Source organism: Haplochromis burtoni, unplaced genomic scaffold (genome assembly GCF_018398535.1).
Source record: "Haplochromis burtoni strain Fernald_Lab_line unplaced genomic scaffold, NCSU_Asbu1 Contig_41, whole genome shotgun sequence".
Lineage (NCBI taxonomy): Eukaryota > Metazoa > Chordata > Actinopteri > Cichliformes > Cichlidae > Haplochromis > Haplochromis burtoni.
In genome coordinates this window covers 649,998-671,978 of record NW_024582402.1, presented here as the reverse complement: position 1 = coordinate 671,978, position 21,981 = coordinate 649,998, and the positions used below count along the sequence as shown (strand labels likewise).

The 21,981-nt window shown below is 39.8% G+C and overlaps 1 protein-coding gene across 1 annotated transcript in view; it reads left to right on the top strand.

Annotated features, from left to right (window-relative positions):
• Positions 1–21,981, top strand: part of clstn2a (calsyntenin 2a) — a 157,551-nt gene that overhangs the window by 130,649 nt on the left and 4,921 nt on the right. Inside the window, exons 10-12 of the mRNA XM_042219990.1 lie at positions 11,388–11,550; positions 16,862–17,028; positions 17,298–17,446. Coding sequence (XP_042075924.1) covers positions 11,388–11,550; positions 16,862–17,028; positions 17,298–17,446 — 479 coding nt within the window. The remainder of the gene's footprint in view (positions 1–11,387; positions 11,551–16,861; positions 17,029–17,297; positions 17,447–21,981) is intronic.

Genomic DNA, 21,981 nt, shown 5'->3' with positions numbered 1-21,981 from the left:
ATGGTGCTGCTCACCAATACAAATCACTCTCATTTGAGACTCTCATTAAATATAAATGGAAACTGGTCTGAAATACCAGAGGTTAATGAGAGGAGTACATAAATGAACAGAGCAAAGAAAAAAAAGTGCTCTGTGATTATCGTGAACTGATTATGACTGTGATTTGCTGCAGTTTTTTTGTCATGTTTCTTTATCAAACGCCAGAGCATAAGTTTAAGGAGATAGAAATAGAAATACATGCATGAAACTGATGTGTTATTGTTAAATCTAAGTGCAAAATGGTCATTTTAGAAAGAAATGCTCCTCTTTAAAACTTAAGAACAGATATTAAAATCTGATCTGTGCCCTGAAGCAGTACACAGTATTTTATATGTGAGTACGGCTGATGCCAACCGTCTACAAAAAACCCTATTTGGATTTTTATCAGATGGCAACCAGGGACCATCATGCCAATTAGTTCTCAGACCAAACCCATCAAAATATTATGTTTACCAGACAGCCATGTATACGCATGCACGCACACGCACACAAAGAGAGAGAGAGAGAGAAACAAAGTAACAACAGTAGCCATGCTGCAGCACTGGGGCGTTAAAAGGTTTGAGGGCTACTTCCACTGCCCTTTATTTTGCAGGTATTAGTGAAACCACACTTAGCTTTAAATTTCATGCTCACTTTGATCTTCACTAAAATCTTTTTGACAGAGAGACATTTAGGCTACGTTCACACTGCAGGTCTTAATGCTCAATTCCGATTTTTTGATCAAATCCGATTTTTTTGTCTGCGTGTTCACACTACAAATAAAATGCGACAGCAAACGCGCTCTTGTGTGAACGCTCAAAGCGGCCCGCATGCGCAAAAGAAGGCGTCACACACAACGCGCTCTGTTTAGACCCAGAGCAAACAGTATTGTTTGACAGATGGCCCTTAATATAAAGTCTTTACGTTTCCCAATTTTTGCTTTAAGTTATTTTGTTATTTACATAATAATGTAAATAACCTAATAATGATCCTTACTGCTGTTTTAGAGGAGCGGTGCTTCAAAGGATAGTTGCAGATTTCTGTCAGAATCAGCAGATTATACATTACAAATAAAATGTTCACGTTGTCTTCCCAACAGTTTCACTGACATCTACACGGGATGGCCAGGAAGCGTTCTCGATGTCTTCCCGGGCGCTTCTCTGGCGCGTATAATTGGCGTCTGTCTTGTGTCGGTGACGTAAAAGACGTATTTAATGCGACATGACCGTTCAAACAGCAGTAGCTTTCTAAAACATCAGATATGTATCGGGTTCAGTACCACACACGAAAGTGACCCAGATCGGATTTGAAAATATCGGATTTGCGACGTTCACACTGTCATACCATGATCGGATATGGGTCGCATAGGGTCAAAAAAATCGGATTTGGTGCGCTTTCGCCTGCAGTGTGAACGTAGCCATAGACACAAAACTTATGGCTACGACACAAAACTAAAACGTAATCAGTAGCTTTAACTGGACTTCATCCCAGCAGTGACAGAGAAGGCTGTTTCCAGCTAAGGTCACAGAATGTTACTTCCTTCCACAAGTTTATAAAAACACAGAAACAATCATAACCGGATTCCTTGGTTGCAAATAACATTCTACTTTTACTGTACTGAACATAACGGCATAGACTAACAACAAGCTGGAAATATCGCTAAAGCAAATGGAGACAAAGTGGAAAGACACTGTCTGACCTTTCTTCTAATTTCTTTAAGTAGTCTTCTGGAAAAGTTCTCCAGGCTTCTTGAAGGACATTTAAAGCTCTTCTTTGGATGTTTCTGCATTTTGTTCTGTTCTCTGTCAACATGATCCCACACTGCTTCAATAATGTTGAGGTCTGAGGTCTGGGGAGGCCAATCCATGACTGATAGTGTTGCACTGTGTGTTTTTCTATCCAGGTATGCTTGTATTGCATGGTGCTTGGGGTCATTGTCACTGAAAAAGCTGTTCCCAATCAGATGCTTTCTAGATGGTATGCAGTCCCCAAACCATGACAGAGCCTCCACTGTGTTTTACAGATGGCTGTAGGACACTCACAGCTGTACCTCTCTCACGGCCTCCTTCAGTACATAATGATGATGATTGGAACCAGAAATGTCAAGACCAGAATTGCTATTGTGTGTTTATACCTTGAGTTAGATTCATAGACCCGTATTAAGTGGGTTAAACTAAAAAAAATTAAAAAAAACATTCCTCTGAAAATGGTCAGGTATAAGGACTCGACTGAAAATGGTTGAAAAAGTGGCTAGTGTACAAAACGGCCTTTAGAAAGCCTGGAGGACTTTTGCTCAGCACTTTAAAAACTGCAAGTATTTCTTGCTCCAGCAAAATATAAAGAAATGAAGAATGGCTCAGGACTTTTGCACAGTACTGTGGATAGGAAAAGTAATAGAGTAGCAGTAATGTTGTATTAAGAGTTTTCTGGAAGTGCACAGACAGGATCATGAGTTTGAAGCTGGAAACCGAAAGGCTGATGTTGAAGGTTGTGAACACCATAAGTCGTCAATTAGAAGAGGGAGGAATTCTGGAGTAATTTGGATGAAGTGGTAAAGAGCATTCCCAATAGGGAAACAGCAGTGATTGAAGTGGACTTCAATGAAGATGTGGGTGAGGGGAAAAGGCAGATGGTCCGCTTTGGTGACTGCTAAAGTCAGAAGAAGAAGGTTTGACTGAGTGACCAGTGACCACCAGGATGATGGTGGCTTCTCAAACGTAAATCATAATTCCACTAATCTTCCTATTAGTTATCCTTCACAAGCCAAAGGGACTATCACTGTTTAGTGATCAATGAAGTTCATCTCCTAGATTCAGATGTCATGTAAGCAGAGGACATTAAATAATGAGGTATGCTTCATTTCTTTCATATAAACTGGTTCAGCAAACCAGAGATTGTCCTTGTCGGCTCACAGCATGGAGTACAAAGTACTACTAAAGATAGATTGTACCAAATGATAATGCATTGCACTTGTAGGCTGAATCACACTGAAACCAAATAATGAAATTAAGTCTGTACTCTCAGCATTAGCTCTACTTCCAAATGCCTTTCTTTCGCACTACTGAAAGAAATTTTAACATTCACTGCTGAATGTTACACAGTGTATTATATATTAATAGTGCATATTAATACTTATTATTTAGTATCTCAGAGTGCCTATAGTGCTTAAAACAGACTAAACTAAGAACAGGAACTGCCAGAGCGCCTTGAGGTGAATAATGAGCACAAGAGTAGTGGAGGCTGTTGGAAAAAGGACTGTGGTAAGAAGAGGAAGAAGAAGAAGGGGTGACTGTGGAGTGTCACAGCTGCTTCGTACTGTCCTTGTTCCTCCAGCACTTAGAAAGGACACCCAATGGCTTCCGCAGCAACTCCATTTAGCTCTATTGATTTTGCAATTCTGAGCCTAAGAGAGGAGGGGTAGAGTGTGATGAAAGCAAGCTGGCAAAGAGCGAGGGAGAGAGAAGCTTCCATTTTCCGTGTCGATCGAATACTCTGAAGGAATGTCACATTGGACAGAAACCGTTATGCACGCATCTACAGGCACTGACTTATTTATGAGTTTATGTGAACACAACCATCCACACAAACACACACACACACGCCAGGATGCCTGCTTTTCCTTTCAACTTCTCAGTGTTGGTAATGGACTAAACGATGAATCACTACCCTTTCTGAACATTATTCACTCTCCCGAGTCTGGAGAGCCTATCAGTACAATCCAGCTGTCGTTCTTACCAAGTCCTATACAAATCAAGAAACACTCTCTTTAAATTTCCTGCAAGCCAAGAGTGTGATCTTTAATGTGCACCTACACCTTTCTATATTTCCCCAAAGTCAAGAGCGTGTCCATTAAAATCAAATGCTTTATAGGGAGAGCACAAAATATAGTGTATAACAGAAGGGTTAGAGGGGAATCAAGTACCCAGTATTTTTCTCAGCATAGTTGTGAGATTTTGAAAGGATTAAAAGATTTCTTTTTCTTTTTCACATCAATTCAAAATAACAGTAAATATGACAGGGCATGGTGAGAGCGCCCATGTTGTGAATCACAAAACCAGCTCTCCGATTTCACCAATTACTCCTCTCACAACTTCTGCAGAACCCCTGCTATTTATTGTTTATGTCTGAGATCAATAATGAGGACTGAATGCTGGAGTTAGAGCAGAATTGCTCATCTACAGTTATCTGCCTTATCTGCCTGTTTCCACCATGCCTATCGTGCCATGGCTTGTTCTCTGCCCTGTGTGGATTAAAAGGCCCCGTTTGTTTCCCGAGAGATTAATTGGATGATGTGGGTGGTTGTGGTGTGGCGTGCATTGCCTCCCCTTCTGTTTGTAATAGATAGCGCCTATGCAGAGTGTGAGAATTTTTCATCTCACACACAAGAGACTAATAAATGTTTCAATTTTACGTCTAATTATGCATATCCACGTGTTATTTTCCTACGTGAAGTCTCGGGGCGTTGCAGCTGGAGTGAGTTTTGTTTGCTAGAGCAGATTTTTAAAGCAAAAGCATCTGGAGTGAGAAGACAAGACAGAAAGGCAACCACGCTTTGTGATAGATGAGAGCACTTAGTTAAAAAAAATCAGACTTCATAATTTCTTTCAGTTCATGTCATGTTTTCTCTCTTATTTACCATGGATCACTTTCATTTTGCAATTTAATCTACTGCAAGGACTCATATGCAGCATGTTTTTGAATAGACAAACACAAGTTGGCACTGAAATGTACATTTGTTCCTTTCTGAGAGTGCAAAACAGAAAAAGACAGTAAGCAACTGAGGAAATGTTAAGAACTGCCTCGAGCAAAAACACTCAGTGTTTATTTCATTTCTAGTCTCTATTTTTCAAATGCCTTCATTTGAGAGCTCAGCTGGACTTTGTCCGCTTTAGGTGCTCCCTTTATCTTTCTAAATGTAAATTTCTTTGCGCTCTGTGTGTGCTCGGGCCGGAGGGTGAGGGATAGCAGGAGTATATGTGTGTGTGTGTGTGTGTGAGAGAGAGAAAAAGGCTTCTTAATGCTCTTTATTGAGCACTTTGCATACATGGTGAGTGCTCTACATAATGTACTAACAGCTTGTTTCTTCCATCGTTCTATTTACCACTTCCAGTCACTCCACACGTCTCTCCAACTATTGCTTGTCCGTTCTCTTCTCCTTCTCCAATTCCTGCCTTCAGTTCATAAAAAAAAGTCTGTTCACATCAGCGATGAGGTAGAATTTAAATTATTTACAGGTATCATATTGCTTCATTCATCAAGTAAGAGCTCCTGGAGATATAGGGGAAAGATAAAGACAGGCAGATTTCAAACATTATGCTGAAAGACGGTATTTTAAAGCAGACCTTTCACTTTAAGCATCTGGCATGTTTTTGCATTGATCTAGAGCCTCATATCTTTCTTTCTTTGGATTGTTTTAGTTGTAGCACTAACACAAATCAGATCTTTATTAGATATCAGATATTTTTCTTTTTTAAAATAGTTTGGCAGAACTTTTCAAAGTAGAAACTGATGGTTTAGAAGTTTTAGATAAGCACACTTTGCTTTATAACTTGTGGAAAACTTGGCAACTCTGTATTCTTTTAATTGGACAGTTTTTTTTTCAGTGAGTGTTCTGCATAGAAGTTTGCTAGATTTGCCCTTTCACAGAAAACTGCATGTTTTTTTTATGCGCATGCCATTGCGCACGTTAGCAAAGCTCGTTTCCTTTCTTCCTTTCTTTTGCTTTGTGCCATTTATTTATTTATTTCACTATCCTTGTCATTCCCACGGTGACACATAATGCGCTGGCATCAAAAGTGCGGTGCTGCATCTGTGTCAGAAAAGAGATGATCAGAGGAGAGGGGTGCGAAAAGGAACAAAAGAGATGAAAAGGGAAAGAGAAGGGAACTGGAAGTTATGACGGATGGATGAGGTGGAGGTGGGGAAAACAGGGGAGGGGAAAAATAGTTCAGACAAAAGGGCATAGAACGGGCCGGATGAGAAGTAGAGAAAAGGAGGGCTCTGGGGAAAAACTAGACTTCCTAAAATTATCTGGTGAATGTTTGAAGAGAACGACAATAACACAACTTCCAGCATCCACCGTTATTTTACCCAGTACTACAGTTATCATGTCCATCACACAAGCTAAAGTACTAATAAATCTGATCAGACAAAAGGTTAGTTTTCACTTGAAACAGATGAAAACGCCATCATATATATTTTATAAGATTGTAAGGAAGTCCCCACATCCGAAACCTCTCCAGTATATCGAAATAAACTTGACCTTATTAAAGGGCTCCTCAGCAGCCAGCACAATGTCCTCATTATTCTGTCGATGTCAGCAGATCTAAAAAGCACTAATGCTGTCTGTGAAACTGTGCTTTGGTGTCCTCCTCAGAAAAGGTTCACACAACCTATAACCTCTGTTTGGCCCAAAAATAAAAGATTCGAGGCCGCCGCTTTCCTCGTTAGCAGCTGGTCTAACGCAGAGCTGGCAGCATCGAATTGTTTTGCCAGGGATCTTCTGGGTGAAAAACCTCAATTGAGTCCGTGTTGAATTGAGACTGTGCAATATTTTCTAGGTCCAAGTGGCTCTTAAGATCTTCCTTCTTCTCTGCTGGTGTGTAGGATGTAATAGCCTCTCGTAAATACACCGTGGCAGATCTCCACAAGATAGACTGGCTTATCTCCAGCTTTTTATCCTCAGCAATAAAACACTGCCGCTGCTGCTGCATGGTAATATTCTCTACAAAGGAAATCAGGCTGAGTAAGGTAAGGCTTAGTCACCACGGTCTCCAAGATGAACCTTTGTCAGAAGAGACCTACTCCATACTGTGATAGAGAAATGATTAGAAAGAGGATACTGTCTGTACAGTCCTTGAATCTATGCAAAACAATTAAGGACATAATCGTAGGCAGCACACGTATTTTTCTGTCTAATTGATTGAGCGCTCTAAGTGGGGGGGGTTTAATCCGATTATTTAAAAAAGCTGAAGCGTTGAATGCTGGGAAATGACAGTCACATTGTAACAAAGCCTTTTATTTTTGCACACAATGTGCTGGTCTTTCTGATGAAATTAAACAATAAAACAATTGTTTACCAAAATTTCCTTCCTGTTAGACTGATTCATAGCAGGTATTGGTTTGGAGTAGCAGAAAAAAAGAGAAACTAATTTTGTTAATGATGGCTTTATGCCATCAAGGTTCCCAGTAAGCCTTGACAGTGAGCCAGTATTTAAAAAACCCTTAGCTAACTCAGTTAAATGGAAGACATTGACCTTGTGTTTTTCCGGTAGTGGCATGCCCAAATGTTCTCTATGTTTGAAAAATGTAAAACAAGCTAACTGAGCAAGCACAAGAAGTCCTGACAGAAATAGTGAAAGCACCTGTGTGAGTGTGTCAATAATGTAAATATGGTTTGAGGTTAAAATATTCAAAGTGTGTCATACCTAAAAGCCACAATCAGCACTTTTACTTGCACATTCCCTCTGCAAACACATGAATTCAAAAGGGTTTCATGGAGGAAAACGACAAAAAAATGATGTTCTGCGGAGGTTTTTAAAGTGATTTTTGAGTCATTGGATGGTTTGTCTGTCCGCTGTGTCTTCTGTATGTCCTGTTTCTTATGTTTCTTTCATTCAGGGTGAAAAATATAACCTAAGTTTTTATTTTTATTGGTAGTAGGAAAGGAAAAATTTGCAAAAATAACAACTGCCAGGTAACCGACCTGAAAAATATTTTCCAAAAATGCCCCAATTTAGCCTGGTAGGAAATCCCAAAAGTTAAGAAAACTGTAAATGCATTTTGAACTTCTATGTTAGTGCAGACGTGATGTTTATGTCTCTGCACTTCAGCCTCTGTCTCTCCTATTTTCTCTCTTTCTGTTGTGGGAATGCTGTGATGATAGCATCCATCCTAAACAGGTCTGCAACCTGCCCGAGGACCAGCTCATTAAACTGTTTCAGCATTCATTGTCTCGTTACTTTGATGCAGAGGAGAAGTACTTTCAAGCTCACACTAACTAATATGTCATCAGACAAGCAATGCGTATACAAACATGGCTCTGCAACAGAGAATTGCTGATGGTATCTGCTAATGATGTGCGTGTGTGCATTTTTAAATATGTGAGCACGATTTATTTTAGACAGTTTAGACAGTCAGCTGCATAAACAAAGTCAGTGAGAGATTGGATTCTGAAGCTAATCTTTCTTGGATGAAGTAGTCGAGTATATGTGCAAATAAATTTTCGCACTGAAGCTAGTCGAGAAAGTTGATCTGTGATCTTTCTGTAATATTTCTAGTCATTTTTTTTAGCTTTCAGGTTCAGGTTTCAGATTCAGTTTTACATTCTCTGTCATGCTTTGGTGCTGAGATATTTCTCAAATACAGTCTGATTATGCATTATCATTATGCATGATATTTATTTTTCAAGCATGCAGTCACTGTGCATGCGTTCGAAAACTTGCATATAAAAATAGATGTTATTCGTCTTTATTTCTGTTTGGAAACCACTCCATCAGTTATTATAATCAAAAGCAGAGAAAAGCAACAGCAACACACAACACAATAACTCAGCCTTACAGCAAAACTTTTTTATAGTTTGTCTGGAAATGGAGAGTTGCCGAAGGGATTTGTAGCCATGCTAACTCTGTTCATGTCTGTGCTGTGGTTCAGTCTGCTACTTTGACCTGAAATATGAATTCAATAATGAATGGATCAGCATAAAATGTATTGCAGATATCTATCAGTTCTCCCCGAGGATGAATCATTTACTATAGCGTCACCAGGATAGATTTCAGTTACAGGATTTAGGTTTACTAGTTTTGTTACTCATTCAGAACCATTTGCAAACTAATGCCATTTTCATAATCCTTAGCTCTTAAACTAAAACAAACTGCATCTTTGCATCTGCTACGTGGCATTGATATTTGTACAGAAATATACAGTCTGTAGGCAAGACGCAAGATTTTGCACCAGAAATTTTCAGATTTCTGTTTGTTGTCTGCTTGTAGTCTGAGCAGTATCGACCAATCAATTCAATAACAAGTCTAACAACATCATTTGAGCATGTTTTTCCCCTTTAAATCTATCTGTAGTCAAACTGTAATCATTGACAAGAGTATAGAAAAGAGCCTTGATAGGACACAATGGAAGCCAAGAGGCAGTGGCCATTGCACCCAGAGGGTAAGTCATCTGGTGTCCCAAACTGTGCTTTTATAAGCTCCACATAGTCACAGCTCTAGGAAAATGCAGTATAATGCCATATAAGTGGAGACAGTCACCCACATAAACAGTGCTGATAATTGTAGAGGCATGCACTCACCTCTGCAGGCAGTCAGCCAACCAGCGGCTAAATGAAAGTGGCAATTCATTCTGCCTGTCTAGTCAAGTACCCGTGCAAATCCTGAATGCGAGATGATGAAACTAAAATACACTGTCATTGTTAATAACACACGGGTGACTTGCCCGAATATTTCACTTAATGTACAGTAAAGGAAGGTTAAAAAAAGAAGAAGAAAAGAGGCATGACGTGAGGAATGTCATGCTACCAAAATGTAGGTTGTGATGACTACATTGAATAAAACATCTTGAATCATCACATCTGAAGGTGGTTTTAAAAAGTGAGGTCTAGTGGGTAGGAGCGGTTTCTGGGCTCTCCTCTCTGTCAGCATATCATGTTATAAAGCTAACATCCCTCGAGATTCTTAGTTGCTCCAACAAAGGTTTCGTCTACATTAGTTTATATGTAAGCTTAAGCAGAAATTTATTCTCCGTGTCCGTGTGTGTGGCCACTTGGCCTTAATGAGAAATCCTCCGTCCACCTGTTATGTTTTCTCTTCGTATCTGAAATTAGCAGATATTTTTCTGCTCCATGCAAACCAATCTTTTCCTCCATCTTTAACCAAATCCTGCCCACCAGACTGATTCAACTAAAACAGTCTGGCCTTTTCTTGTCTGAATACCTTTGAAATTATATTTACCTCAAGTGCCCAGAAATAATAACCTTTAAAAGAAAGTGCAGTTTCATTTGAAAATATTTATTTTAGAAAACAGCCACTGTGGCCTCATTATTTGTGAAAGAAGTTGTTCAGGGCCCCATGCAGTGCTGTTTGTACCATTATTGCTTTGGGCCATAAACTATACTTGTACTCCCCCATTTAACAGCATAAAACATGAAACTTTGTTTTTTTCTCATTTCTATAGCTGTTTACTGTGTTCGGCACTGTGCAGGATGGCAGGTTGTCCTAACATGCACTAAGAGAAAATGCCAGAGTCTTGTCACAGTAAAATATGCTAAGAACGTATTGATATTTTAATTAGACCTGTGACTTTTCTTGGAAGCATTGCAGTGCTCTTCGAGGTTGAAGCCATTCTTTGAATTCACTGGTGTATTGTTATTTTTAAGGCCTCTGTAAAAATTAGATTTCATTAGATGGCCTCTAACAGCTCCAAATTAAAGCAGCTTTTTTCTGTAACTGCCAGATGTGTAATAAGAAGCCACTTGATACAATATTGACTTAAAAGAAAATATTATTTCATTATTGTTTTTAAAGCTGGTTGTTGCTGCTAAAAAACACGAGTCATTGCATGCTTTTTGTTAGAAAGCTCCATTCTGTGTAACAGGAACACATACTGGCTTCTTCCCCTTGTCCAGTTCAGGGTCACTGTTGGGCCCAGCTGTCACATGGCGACAGGCAGCGTACATCCTGGACGGATCACCAGTGTGGCAGCTGGAATAACATACAGAGACATCCAACCATTCACACCTACATCCAGTTTAGGATCACCTGTTAAGCAGACCTGCATGTCTTTGAACTGTGCACGTGAAGAGAACCCAGTCAACATGTAAACGCCCCACAGAAAGGCTAAAGCGAGAGAACAGGCTCTGTCTTTATAAGTTCTCACGATCGAGAATGTTTGTGAAGGTTGATAAAAGTTGTGTGACGCGCGACTCTTTCTACAGCTGTGTTTGTCACTCACCGTGTGCCTTTAATGAACAGCTCATTAGACGGAAACCTCATTAGCGGTCTGACGACAGGGAGCAAATGATCCGGGGAAAAGAAGAGGAATTTGATGCGTCTCATTTATTGGAGGTAGAAAGGCAGGGAGCATTCAAGGATGCGCTTTTGGGTTTGGAGTAAACATCATCATGTTCATAACAGCAGCCCTATAAACATAATCCCCCATGGCAATACGCTCCATAATAATACTAATAATAATAAAAAAAAAACCAAAAAAGACGTGTAATTGCTTCAGTAATGTATTTTTAAAGCTGCCCCTTTTTCATTTCTGTTTTAATCGGGCCTGTTGTCGTGTTTCAGTGCGTACTAAGAGGACATATAATTTACTGGCAGCATAGCGATATGACAGTTTTTCTCTGTGCTTTACAGATCTGTGACAAGGAATGGCACTATTATGTAATCAACGTGGAATTTCCTGCAGTGACTCTTTTTGTGGATGGCGTGACTTACGAACCCTACCTAGTGACAGATGACTGGCCGATCCACGCCTCGAAGATCGATACGCAGCTGACCGTGGGCGCCTGCTGGCAAGGTCAGTGTGTGTGTGTGTGTGTTTACCATACATAAGCATAGAAAAACAGCCATTTTTAATGCTTTATTTAAAAGCACCAGGGTTAATTAATTGTTTCAAGGCTGCATACATCCCTTTAATGAGATAAATAAAAAAAGGAAATGATATGTTGTCCTGATTTTGTAAAGCAGGAAATTGAAAGCAGGTCTTGCGTATTCTGATACAATGTAATACTCAACATGTGACATAATTGCACTGTGCAGGAACGCTATTGAAAGCAATACATTTCACAGTGTGTGCATTGCAGGCCACTGAAATGCATAATGAAATGCATTATGCTCCAAGAAACCGAATAGTCTGTGCAAAAACTGCAGGTGCAGCAGTCAAAAACATGTTTTCTTTTAATGCGCGGTTGTTACCAGCCTGAAAAATGCTGACAACATATCATAAGCATAAAGAAACCGCATCAATAAAAAGGCAGAGCAGCCCAGAGATGTTTAAAATTGCATTTGAATCACAAAGGGAGATAGCGAGAAAGAAGGCGAAAATAAATAAAGAGACTAACATTTACATCCCCGGCCTGCGAGCTGTTTCCTGTGGCACAAGCCGAGCGGGTATCAAACAGGAAATTCTGCGCTGTCGTTTCCAGCGACAGGGAACGGGAGCGTGCAGAGATCGCGTTGGACTGAATAAAAGCTACCCTGCTGTCATGTTTATTACTTGAATAATTACAAAAATAAAGTGCTTCATATGAGAAAGAGACAGTAGTGATCCTTTTCTTGCTGCCTGCCTAAATCACATTCACAACCCTTGCCAGCATCATCCAACGCTTCAATCCTGATGGCATTTTGGTTGCTGCTTAAATTTCGTTTCATCCTGTGCCTGATTGCAATTTTCTTTCTGTCGTCATCATTTTCTTCCTTGCTTCATACAGCCCTCTCTTGCCGCCTCTTTCCATGAATCTCTGATTGTGAGAGAAAGCCCTGAAGGAAGGATTAGCTAGAGTGAATGGAGGACAACTTTGCCAGCTATTACATCCCAATGAAGCCGCTTTAAGCTTCACTAAGCCGCAACTGATAACTTTGCAGGCCATTAGCGAGCAAGATTGCCTTTCAGAGTCTCTCATTTCTCCATCCTCCCTTTCACCACAATCAACAACATAATGATGAGACATGTGGAATAAAAAGACATTTAGACTGTACTTTTCACTGCCCCGAGAGCAAAAAGAAGATGCGTGTTGTTTTCTTTACAAGGTTAACCCCAGAGAACTGTTTGGCTGTTGTTGGGTCTAAACAGATTTCTGTGGCATTAATTTGTCGTTGAGCTTGAACGGCAAATGTGAGTTCGCCGTCCCATTTCATTTAATCTGCGACACGGCCGTGGGTGTGGACTTTTTTAAGCAGCCCTCACAGTATTCAGAAATTTTAGCAAATAAGAAGCTTTAAAAAGAGCGTGGGGTGATTTTATGTGGGAAATGAAAGGCATCAATCAAAAGAAAGCAGCATAATGTACTCCTTTTGAAATCCTTTGAGAAGGCAGCAAAGAAACATGTATTCTTGGACTGGAGGTAATCCACCAGACCTTTCTCGTTTTGACTCGTCATAATAGGAAACGCGCAGTTGTAACTAATAACATTAATTATGGCTCTGCTCTTTCAAGGTGTCGCAGTAATGGCAGCGAAGCAGCGGGAGCAAAACAAGAGTGAATGAAACGCGTGCGGCTACTGGTGTGATTAGTGTGTGTGCCTTTCAAGAGAAAGTTGAGTAGGACAACAGAGTCAAACAAGATCCAGTTTTTTGAAATATTCAAACATTTTCTAATGTTGATACGCATGCATTGACCTAGAGCGCGCTAATGAGTCAGTTTGCCCAAATAAAATGCAAGAGAATCACAATGAAAACAAGAATGGGACATGAGACAGGAACGAAACATATTTGCTTAAAAGCATCAGTCCAAGGGCAAATGTGTAATTTAATGCAGAGTATGTCTTTGAAATCTGGAGATCTCTCCTGAGGATTTTTAAGCAAATGTTTTCTGAATGATCTTCCAAAATGTCACAACTCATGTATCCAAGGTCTGCTAGTTATAGTATCTAGCATTGTACTCTTCAGTGTCTACTCTTCTCTGTTTTATTTCATTTTGATTGATTGTGCAAATCTATGTAAAATAGATGCACGTTTGGATGTCATTTTGCAGGAAAACATGTCTTGGCGATGAAAAACCTTTACACAGGTAGAAAGAAAGGGAGATGATAGACAGGCAAATTAGGCCTTCTCTGCTCCCACTTACACCTACCTGTGTTCCAAAATGCACAATCCTCACCATCTCTGCTCTGAGTGTATGGGTTTAAGAAATGTACTATAAGAACAACAAGAGTCCACCTATGTATGGAAAATAAACTTAGATTGCATTTTGTATGTGGAGGAACACTGTGTCACTGTAGACACAGATTGTGATATATCTACTAAGTGTCACAAAACTATAAAAACATAGCAAAAGAAGAAGTGGCAGGCCTAAAAAACTGTCTAAAAGAGATGACCAGTATCTGAAAGTCATATCCCTGAGAAATAGGGGGGCGGCCAATCCAATAAAAGACCTGACACAGTACCTGTGAGATATATCTGGCCCTTCAGCTCATCTGTCTGCTGCTCACTGAAGCCTCATCAGAAATGGTCTCAGTGGAAGAGTGGCTGTCAAGAAGCTGTACTTAAGGAAAGGAAATGGAGAAAAGGCTGAAGTATGCCGGATTACACAAGAACTGGACAGAAAATCAGTGGAAACAGGTCTTATGGAGTGAATGAATCCAAATTTGTCATTTTTGGCTCAAAAATGTGAGTCTGAGTGTCTACAGCTATCTGTAAAACATGGTGGAAGCTCTGTTGTGGTTTGGGGCCAATTCAGCCAATGGTGCTGAGAAAAGTATCATCAAATTTTGATCCATCTTGAAGCCGTCTGATTATTAACAACTTCTTTCACACCGTCAATGCGGTAAAAGTATACCTTAACAGACATAGCAACAGGTCTTACAAAGCGATTAAGCCAAAGTGAAATTTTTCCAATAAATTGTCAGAAGAGAGTTACAACAATAAGTCTGTGAAGCACGATGGAGGCTCTGTCATGGTTTGGGGCTTCATTTCAGCCAGCAGTGTTGGAGATCTTGTCAAAATTGATAAAAACACAGCAAATTACGGCCAGATTTTGATTCACCGTTTGGAAAGCATCTGATTGGCAAAAGTTGAATTTTTCACTATGACGATGCCCAATGATCCCATACTCTGCCAGTACAGTAAAAGCATAGTTGGATAGAAAAACATACAATGGATTATTATCAGTCATACATTGGCCTCCCTAGAGCTCAAATCTCAATATTATTGAAGCAGAGTGCAATCAGCCAACATCCAAAGCTCTGTTTTTTCTCTGATATACTGTATCCACATGTTTGTTTGCAAATCGCTCCACATGTTGTCCATTTTCCATTTGCAGAGTGTAAAGAAATGAGAGGTGGATCAAGATTGTTGCATGTAGTTTTTGTATTTTTTCATGTGAAACATTAGTGTAGAATTGTGATAACTGGGGAATAATTTTAAGTGTTTTTTCATCTATGTCATCTATAAAAAATTGAACACTAATGATTCAGCCTGTTTGTTTTTGGACTAAAGTCTGAGGTAGCACAGCACACAGACATATAAGACATCCAGATCAATCAAAGGTTTATTGATTTGGTTGTCGTTAGGTTAATTGAAACAAAATCTATAAGTTTAAGCATGTCTGCTTTCATTTAACTTATTCAGCTAACCTTCTACCTTCAAAGTTAAAGTCAGAACATCGTGTCATACAGACCTCCTCTTACACATACCAACAATACATTTTCTGTTACAATATGTGATGCAGGAACTGCTGCTGAGCATTCTCTCTCAGCTCCACATGTATACACCCTTGTATGATTCACACTGACTGAGCTGAGGGAGTAGATGCCTGCAGCCCTGTGCAGGCCATCTAGTTCTGAATATCATCTGCAGTGTCTGTCTACAATTCCCCCGAGCGCCTCTGTACAGAATAGCTCTGTCCCAGGAGAACCTCCTAGCTCTGCTAAACGAGTGAGCAACTTTAAATAACAAAACTGCTGAGTCAGTATTCTGCAATGCTAAAAAGTTATATTCAGTTGGAAACGAAAAGGGGGGGAAGCACTGAATAAGAAGCACCAGTAGAGGACCACTTCATACATACACTGTTTTTGTCTGGGTTAATAAACAAGTTAAGTCATTTTCCCAGATAAAATAAAATCAATATGTTTCAGTAAAAATAATAATGATCAAATTCTAGAACTGGAAATTCAATTATTCAATTCAATTAAAGACTGTGTAAATATTTCATTGCTACTGTGACATACTTGTTTGTGACACTCGGTTTATTATGAACTACAAATAGAGCGACATCCACCATTTTTGCATTACTCTAAGAGGAGCTGTCACCTTTTACGAGAATTTTTCAAACACGTAAGCCATAACTGGCCTGAAAGACTCAGGCAGGAAGTAATTTACCTTAAGGGGGGGGGTTAGACCTGTATGGAAATTACACCTGTCATGAGAAGTGGTAAAATTGTACCACGGGGCAGAGCTGACAGGAAAATCTGCTACGCTCTCCATATGAAAAAAGTGCACTCTTAAGAAGATGTCAGGGCTTGACAGACCTCCACAGCCTGTACTGCTGTGATACCTTTTACACAGAGGACTGTGCCAAGGTGTTGGCTTCCACTTACTGGTTTTATTTAGCTTATATGAATGGTTAGTTTGTATTTCCTACCCGCTGTGGCAGTTGCAGAACATTTTAGGTCAAACTCACACTACCATCTGTCAAAGTCATAAATCCAATGTGACAAGCTGTCAAAATCAGCTGTTCTGTTGCGTCCTGCGATGTTTCCTTGAATACTGCAGACTATATTCTGTAGGTCATGATGTCTGCTTTTCTTGCTTATCTAGAGTGTACAGCACTTAATGTATGTGTACATTTCACATCCCTAACCTAAAAATTTGTACCTAAACCTATTTAAACACCTATTTAAAGAGCAATGTTACTTTCAAAGTAATCAAAGTACTTTTTTTCATGCTGGCGCTGATGTAATTTTTTTTCATGTTTTTCTTTTAATCTAAAAGTTTGAGAGAAATAGCTCTCCATGGTTTCTGTATATTTCCTTAGAAAAGCACACACATTTTCAGTATTTTAGCCCCTTTTTCACTTAGCTTTCTTCTCCATATTGTTACGTCTGTACTTTCCTCTTCTTTTCTCTTCTTTCTCCTCTCATACATCATATATCTTCTCTCTTCCCCACTAGGTGGTGAGGTAGCAACCCCAAGGTTCACTCAGTATTTCCGTGGTAGCCTGTCGGGTCTGACGATCCGACCGGGTCGCATCGAAACCCAGAAGGTTATCTCCTGTTTGCAGGCTTGCAAAGAAGGTCTTGATATTAACTCCCTTGAAAGCCTCGCTAAGGACATAAAGGTGCGTGGAAAAAATGGATTCATTCAACTTATTTCTCCGCAGTAACAGCCAACTGCATTTGCATTGGTCTAAAAGGAAGAAGGAAAGCACCATAACTTATTTATGTGCCGCTTTTAAGTTAAAGCGCTTTCATTTCCATCTCTGGAATATAATGGAGTTGAATTTAAGACGTCCACATCTACATGCTTTTTGATAAAACCTCCACTCATCATCTTATTGATTTACTTTTGAATCTGAATGAGAACAAGTCGTTTGTTGGTTTTTCCCAGTTTCATTTTAACCCGGCCCAGTCTGTGCTGGTGGTGGAAGGAGAAGATGTGGACAGCATCAACACGGCCATGACCAAGGTCTCCTACATCAATTCTCGCCAGTTCCCCACACCAGGCCTCCGACGGCTGCATATCACCACTACAGTACAGTGAGTGCACATTTACTCTCACAGTGCGTTTTTATCTCAGCTATTTAAGAGACGAAACACACGCCATGGCTTTTAAACATCCAGCTTTCGTGCACCTGTTCATAACTGAGGAGCTCAGCTTTGGAGCAGCTCTGCTGGAAGTACTGTGAGTTAACATCTTGCTCAGGGGTGCATTCACTTTGAGAGACTGGTACTCGCTGTGCAAGCACGCACACATCTTGTGGAAATCTCGTGGGACCAGATTTATTCATGGAGGAGGAATACTCAGGATGTTTTGTGCACAAACATTTACTGGAGACATAAAACAGCCTGTCATAACATAAAGCATTAAATCTTGTCCTGAGATGTCTTCATGTATAGTGATTTGGTCATTAGCTTAGCTTCCTGCAGTGGAAATCACACCTCTGTAGTTTTCAGTACACAGGCTATATAATTATTAGCTAGATAACATACTGGAGTATGTCACCCCACATTAGCCTAATGAGCTTATCCCAGCTGCAATGGGGAAAAGGAAAATATTCATGCAGGCACTGAAGGAACAAGCAAACTCATCACTAAAAGGCATGAGCTGACCAGCATGTTCGAACCTAAAACCTTTCTACCCAAAAGCAAACCACAGCATCAACACGCCGCCCCCTGCAACTGTTAAAATTAGATAGCCGTCCTTACATTCAGTGTGTAATGGAGCGATTTAGGGACCTGTTTGATGTGCAGAACAGCTGCACATTTAATGCTTCTGCGTTTTGTTTTCTTTTTTAATTTCTGCCTGCTTCTTTAGACATTAAGATTTAAACTCTTTCTGACATTTTAATGTTTGTGAAAATCCCCAGAAATCTAACATAAAATGTTTAAAGAAGGTGGTCAGCATAAGATGGGTAGTGGTCACAGGCAATGCAAACAGCTACAAACAGAAACAGTGGTGAGCAAAGCAGCTGCCAGAGCCGAGCTCTCAGTGAGATGGCGTAGGGTGGATCATTAGTGTAAAAACTATTAAACCAATAAGCAGGCCAGCTGTCCCTGGTGATTGCAAAGACCATATTGCTAGAGTCTATTTTGTTATGTTTTCCCTCTTCTCTCTCCCTCTCTCTTCTTGTGCTTCTATCTCTGCCTTTGATTTGATTTGACTTGATTAAATTGACTTTGTTCACTAGTAGCAGCAGCACTTCAGCATGATGATGCCAGTCACTCAACCTGCCGCTCTTTCAAGTACTTGTCCAGAAATCTCCTGCATGTTATTATTTCCCAGTACTGCAAACAGACAAACGTGTCCATGAATTCGGATTCATATTCGGTTGGCTTTTGGTGAGCTGATATTTTCTATATTTTCACCACTAGACCGAAACCTTACATTATATATTAAATGTAGTTGATGGAATAGACAAGTAGTAGGCTGATTATTTATTTTCCCGTGCATAGACCAAGACAGATGATGTGTACCTGTATGATATATATATATAGTGTGCATGCACCGCCAACTGTTAACTGTTAACAAACTAAAAAAGATACAACTGAGGGTTTTGTTAAACAAATTCACAGAGAATTCACTTTCTCTTTCCCTTTGAGACGAAACATTCAAATAATCTTTTTTTATCTTGTGCGATAATGAATAGTGAATTATGTCTTTTTTTAAGATTTCAGTGGTAATTGTAAGTGGCACCCATGTTTGAATTACTACTTTGAGACTAACTCATTCCTGCGTTTCTTATTGGATCATTATTACATCCCAGTACTGATATGGATTTCCTCTACGGGGCTCATGTCTGACCCGATCTGCCTCAAAGCACTAAGCTGTAGCACATTGAATGCAACATGCTTGATTGCATATATAGATATTGCTTACTGTCCCAGAGAGAGAGACTTGTGTCTAGCTTGAGTGCTTGGTACATGTTCACGTGTCTTACGTCTTGTCTCCACAGCCATGCAGCACCTGTTCGTTTGTTGAGCAGCAAACGCAGGCGGGTCAAATCAGCTTCGTGCTGGTCGATAAATTGAGGCGAGCTCCAGGAGCAACAATAGAGGCTGTCTGACTCTGACAACACTTCACTGCGCTCCTCGAGATAACGGCAGATAGATCCGCCTTTGCACTCAGCAGATATGTTGAATCCACAGTCCGTGAATAGGGAAAAAAACAACAATATGTAGTCACATAACACATACAGTGTTCAGAAAATTCTTTAAGATGTTGTGTTGTTTTAAAGCCGCGGGTGTTTGTTCCATGTCCCAAGCCCTGTCTGGCAGCATAAGTAGCTTATCAACATTTTCTTGGGCCATATCCATCTTTAAAATATTGCCTATACAACAGGTACAAAAACACCTGATATGTGTAGTTAAATTAAAAATGATGTTGGACAGGGGTGTAAAGTTCTGAGATTTCTGGCACCCTTTTGTTAGCATCCATGAGTTGGACTGTGTCCATCTTGGAGGCTGCTTCTTGAAGGGTGGCAACCCTGTCGCGCTGACAGTGTACACACAAACAGACTGAAATAGTACTCAGCGGTTGTACCCACTGCTGTGGGAACTACCACACTGCTGTGTAGTAGTTCCCACAGCAGTGTTGTTTCCAGGACACAAACACGGACAGATTTCAAAGTGATGCACTAGAGGCCATGTGGTCAAGGCAGGTAACAAGCCAAGATTGATCTGAGACCTCAAAAGCTAACATCCCCTTTTGTGGATTTCATTTCTTTATACGTACGTGGGATGTTTTTATGTGCAGGTGAGAGTTCATGGTTGCTCGCTTTCATAATCACACCGATTCAACTTAAGTCCAGTTGAAACTGGGTTTTTCTATAGTGATATAATCTACTTACAACACAATAAAACCGACATAAAAATGAAATTCACATCCTTTCATAGAATTTTTGTCCAGAATAGAAAAGATTTTCTCGTGATAAAGCGATGGAAATGATTTTTAACAGGAAAAACTGAAAGAAAATCTTTTGAATTAATATGCACTGTACATGTTTTCATAAAGCAGCTGGCCTGTTTGATGAGTGGGTAAAACAAACTCAATGGAGAATTTGGTATTCTTGCCAGTTTTTCTTTTTTGTTGCCAGCCTGTTCTGGCAATCCAACAAACCTCAGAAGTGGTAATCAATTATGATGCCTTAGTAGAAATTGATTGCACAAACAAAGCACCTCAGCGGCCACTTAAAGCCCCTGAAAACGTATTTTCTAAACCAGTTTTTCGCTAAGAGGGATTGAATATGCATAAATTTCTAAGTTTGAACTGTTAGTTTTTTTCTTCATACTGGTGTGAAATGGGCAGGCACTATTAGCACTGCAGAAATCTTCTTACAGCCCCCAAAATTATTATTATTGAAATTAAAATAATCTTAAAAAGCTCTAAATACATTAGCACTTAAAAAGAGGTTTTATTGCATGCAACCCTACACAAAAGTCTAGAGCCAACCCTTTATTTCTTTATATTTCGCTAGGAAGATGGGCATGACAATGAAAAGTGCAGTGATCCAAACATACATGGGAATAAAGCATATAGTAGTTCTTAAGCTCTTCTTTGGATGTTGGTTGCATTCGGTTTAGATGATTCTTCCTGTTTCCTCCCTTATGAATGGCTTCTTCCACTGAGACCATTTCTAGCTTTTTTTGGTGTGTGTGCCACTTCTTTTGTTTCCACTTGACACACTGCACCCCACGCCAAGATATGTCAAGCACTTGGCTAACAGCTCTTTGGAAATCACTTCATTGGTACAAAAAATACGATTTTATTTCAGACTGTGTTGACATTTTTTGTAGAGTCAACTAAACAAATGGCAACAAAATATGTGTTTGTGTCAGGCTGCTAGTAACAAAGTGCCCAAAGATGCAATTTAAATTGTTTCTTTACTAAGTTGTCTATTACAACACTGGGTCATCCCTTGAGTTTGGTACCTTTGTATAAGGACTGAAAATGAGTGAAAAAGCAGCCAACGTCCAAAGAAAAACTTTGAAAGACCTTCGGAAAGCCTTAAAGTTTGAAGTAAAATATAAAGAAATGAGGGGTGCCTTGAAACTTCTTCACAGTAATGTCAGAAGTGAAATGTTGTAGGGGTAAATTTGAAGGAAGAGTACATGAAGAGTATTTTCAAGGATGATGAGATTGAAGCTGGAAATTGAAGGAGTGATATTGAACGCTATCAGTGTGTGTGTGCCCTCAGAAATGTATTTCAGATACATTTTTTATTATCTAGCCCTAAAAGTTTAGGCCTTTAAAACATATTTTCTCAACATCATGAACACAAAAACAATATTTTCAACCAAACCTAGCACTGTTTATGGTTTAAGATTTTTATTTTTGCTATTTTACTGTTAGCCTGCTGTGCTTATAGGTTTGCAGTGTGTGAGGTTCAGTTGGAATAAAGAAATGTCCCTGTCGCTCCCTGAGCCTTTAATTCGGAGCTGCGGTACTTAAATTATACAAAAGCAAATACGCCGCAGTGAAATCAAGAGACGTAAGCAGTGAGGCAGCAACGCAGGTGCTGTCCTACCCTGTAACCTTTTCTTCTCCTCTTCTGTGTGTGTGTGTGTGTGTGTGT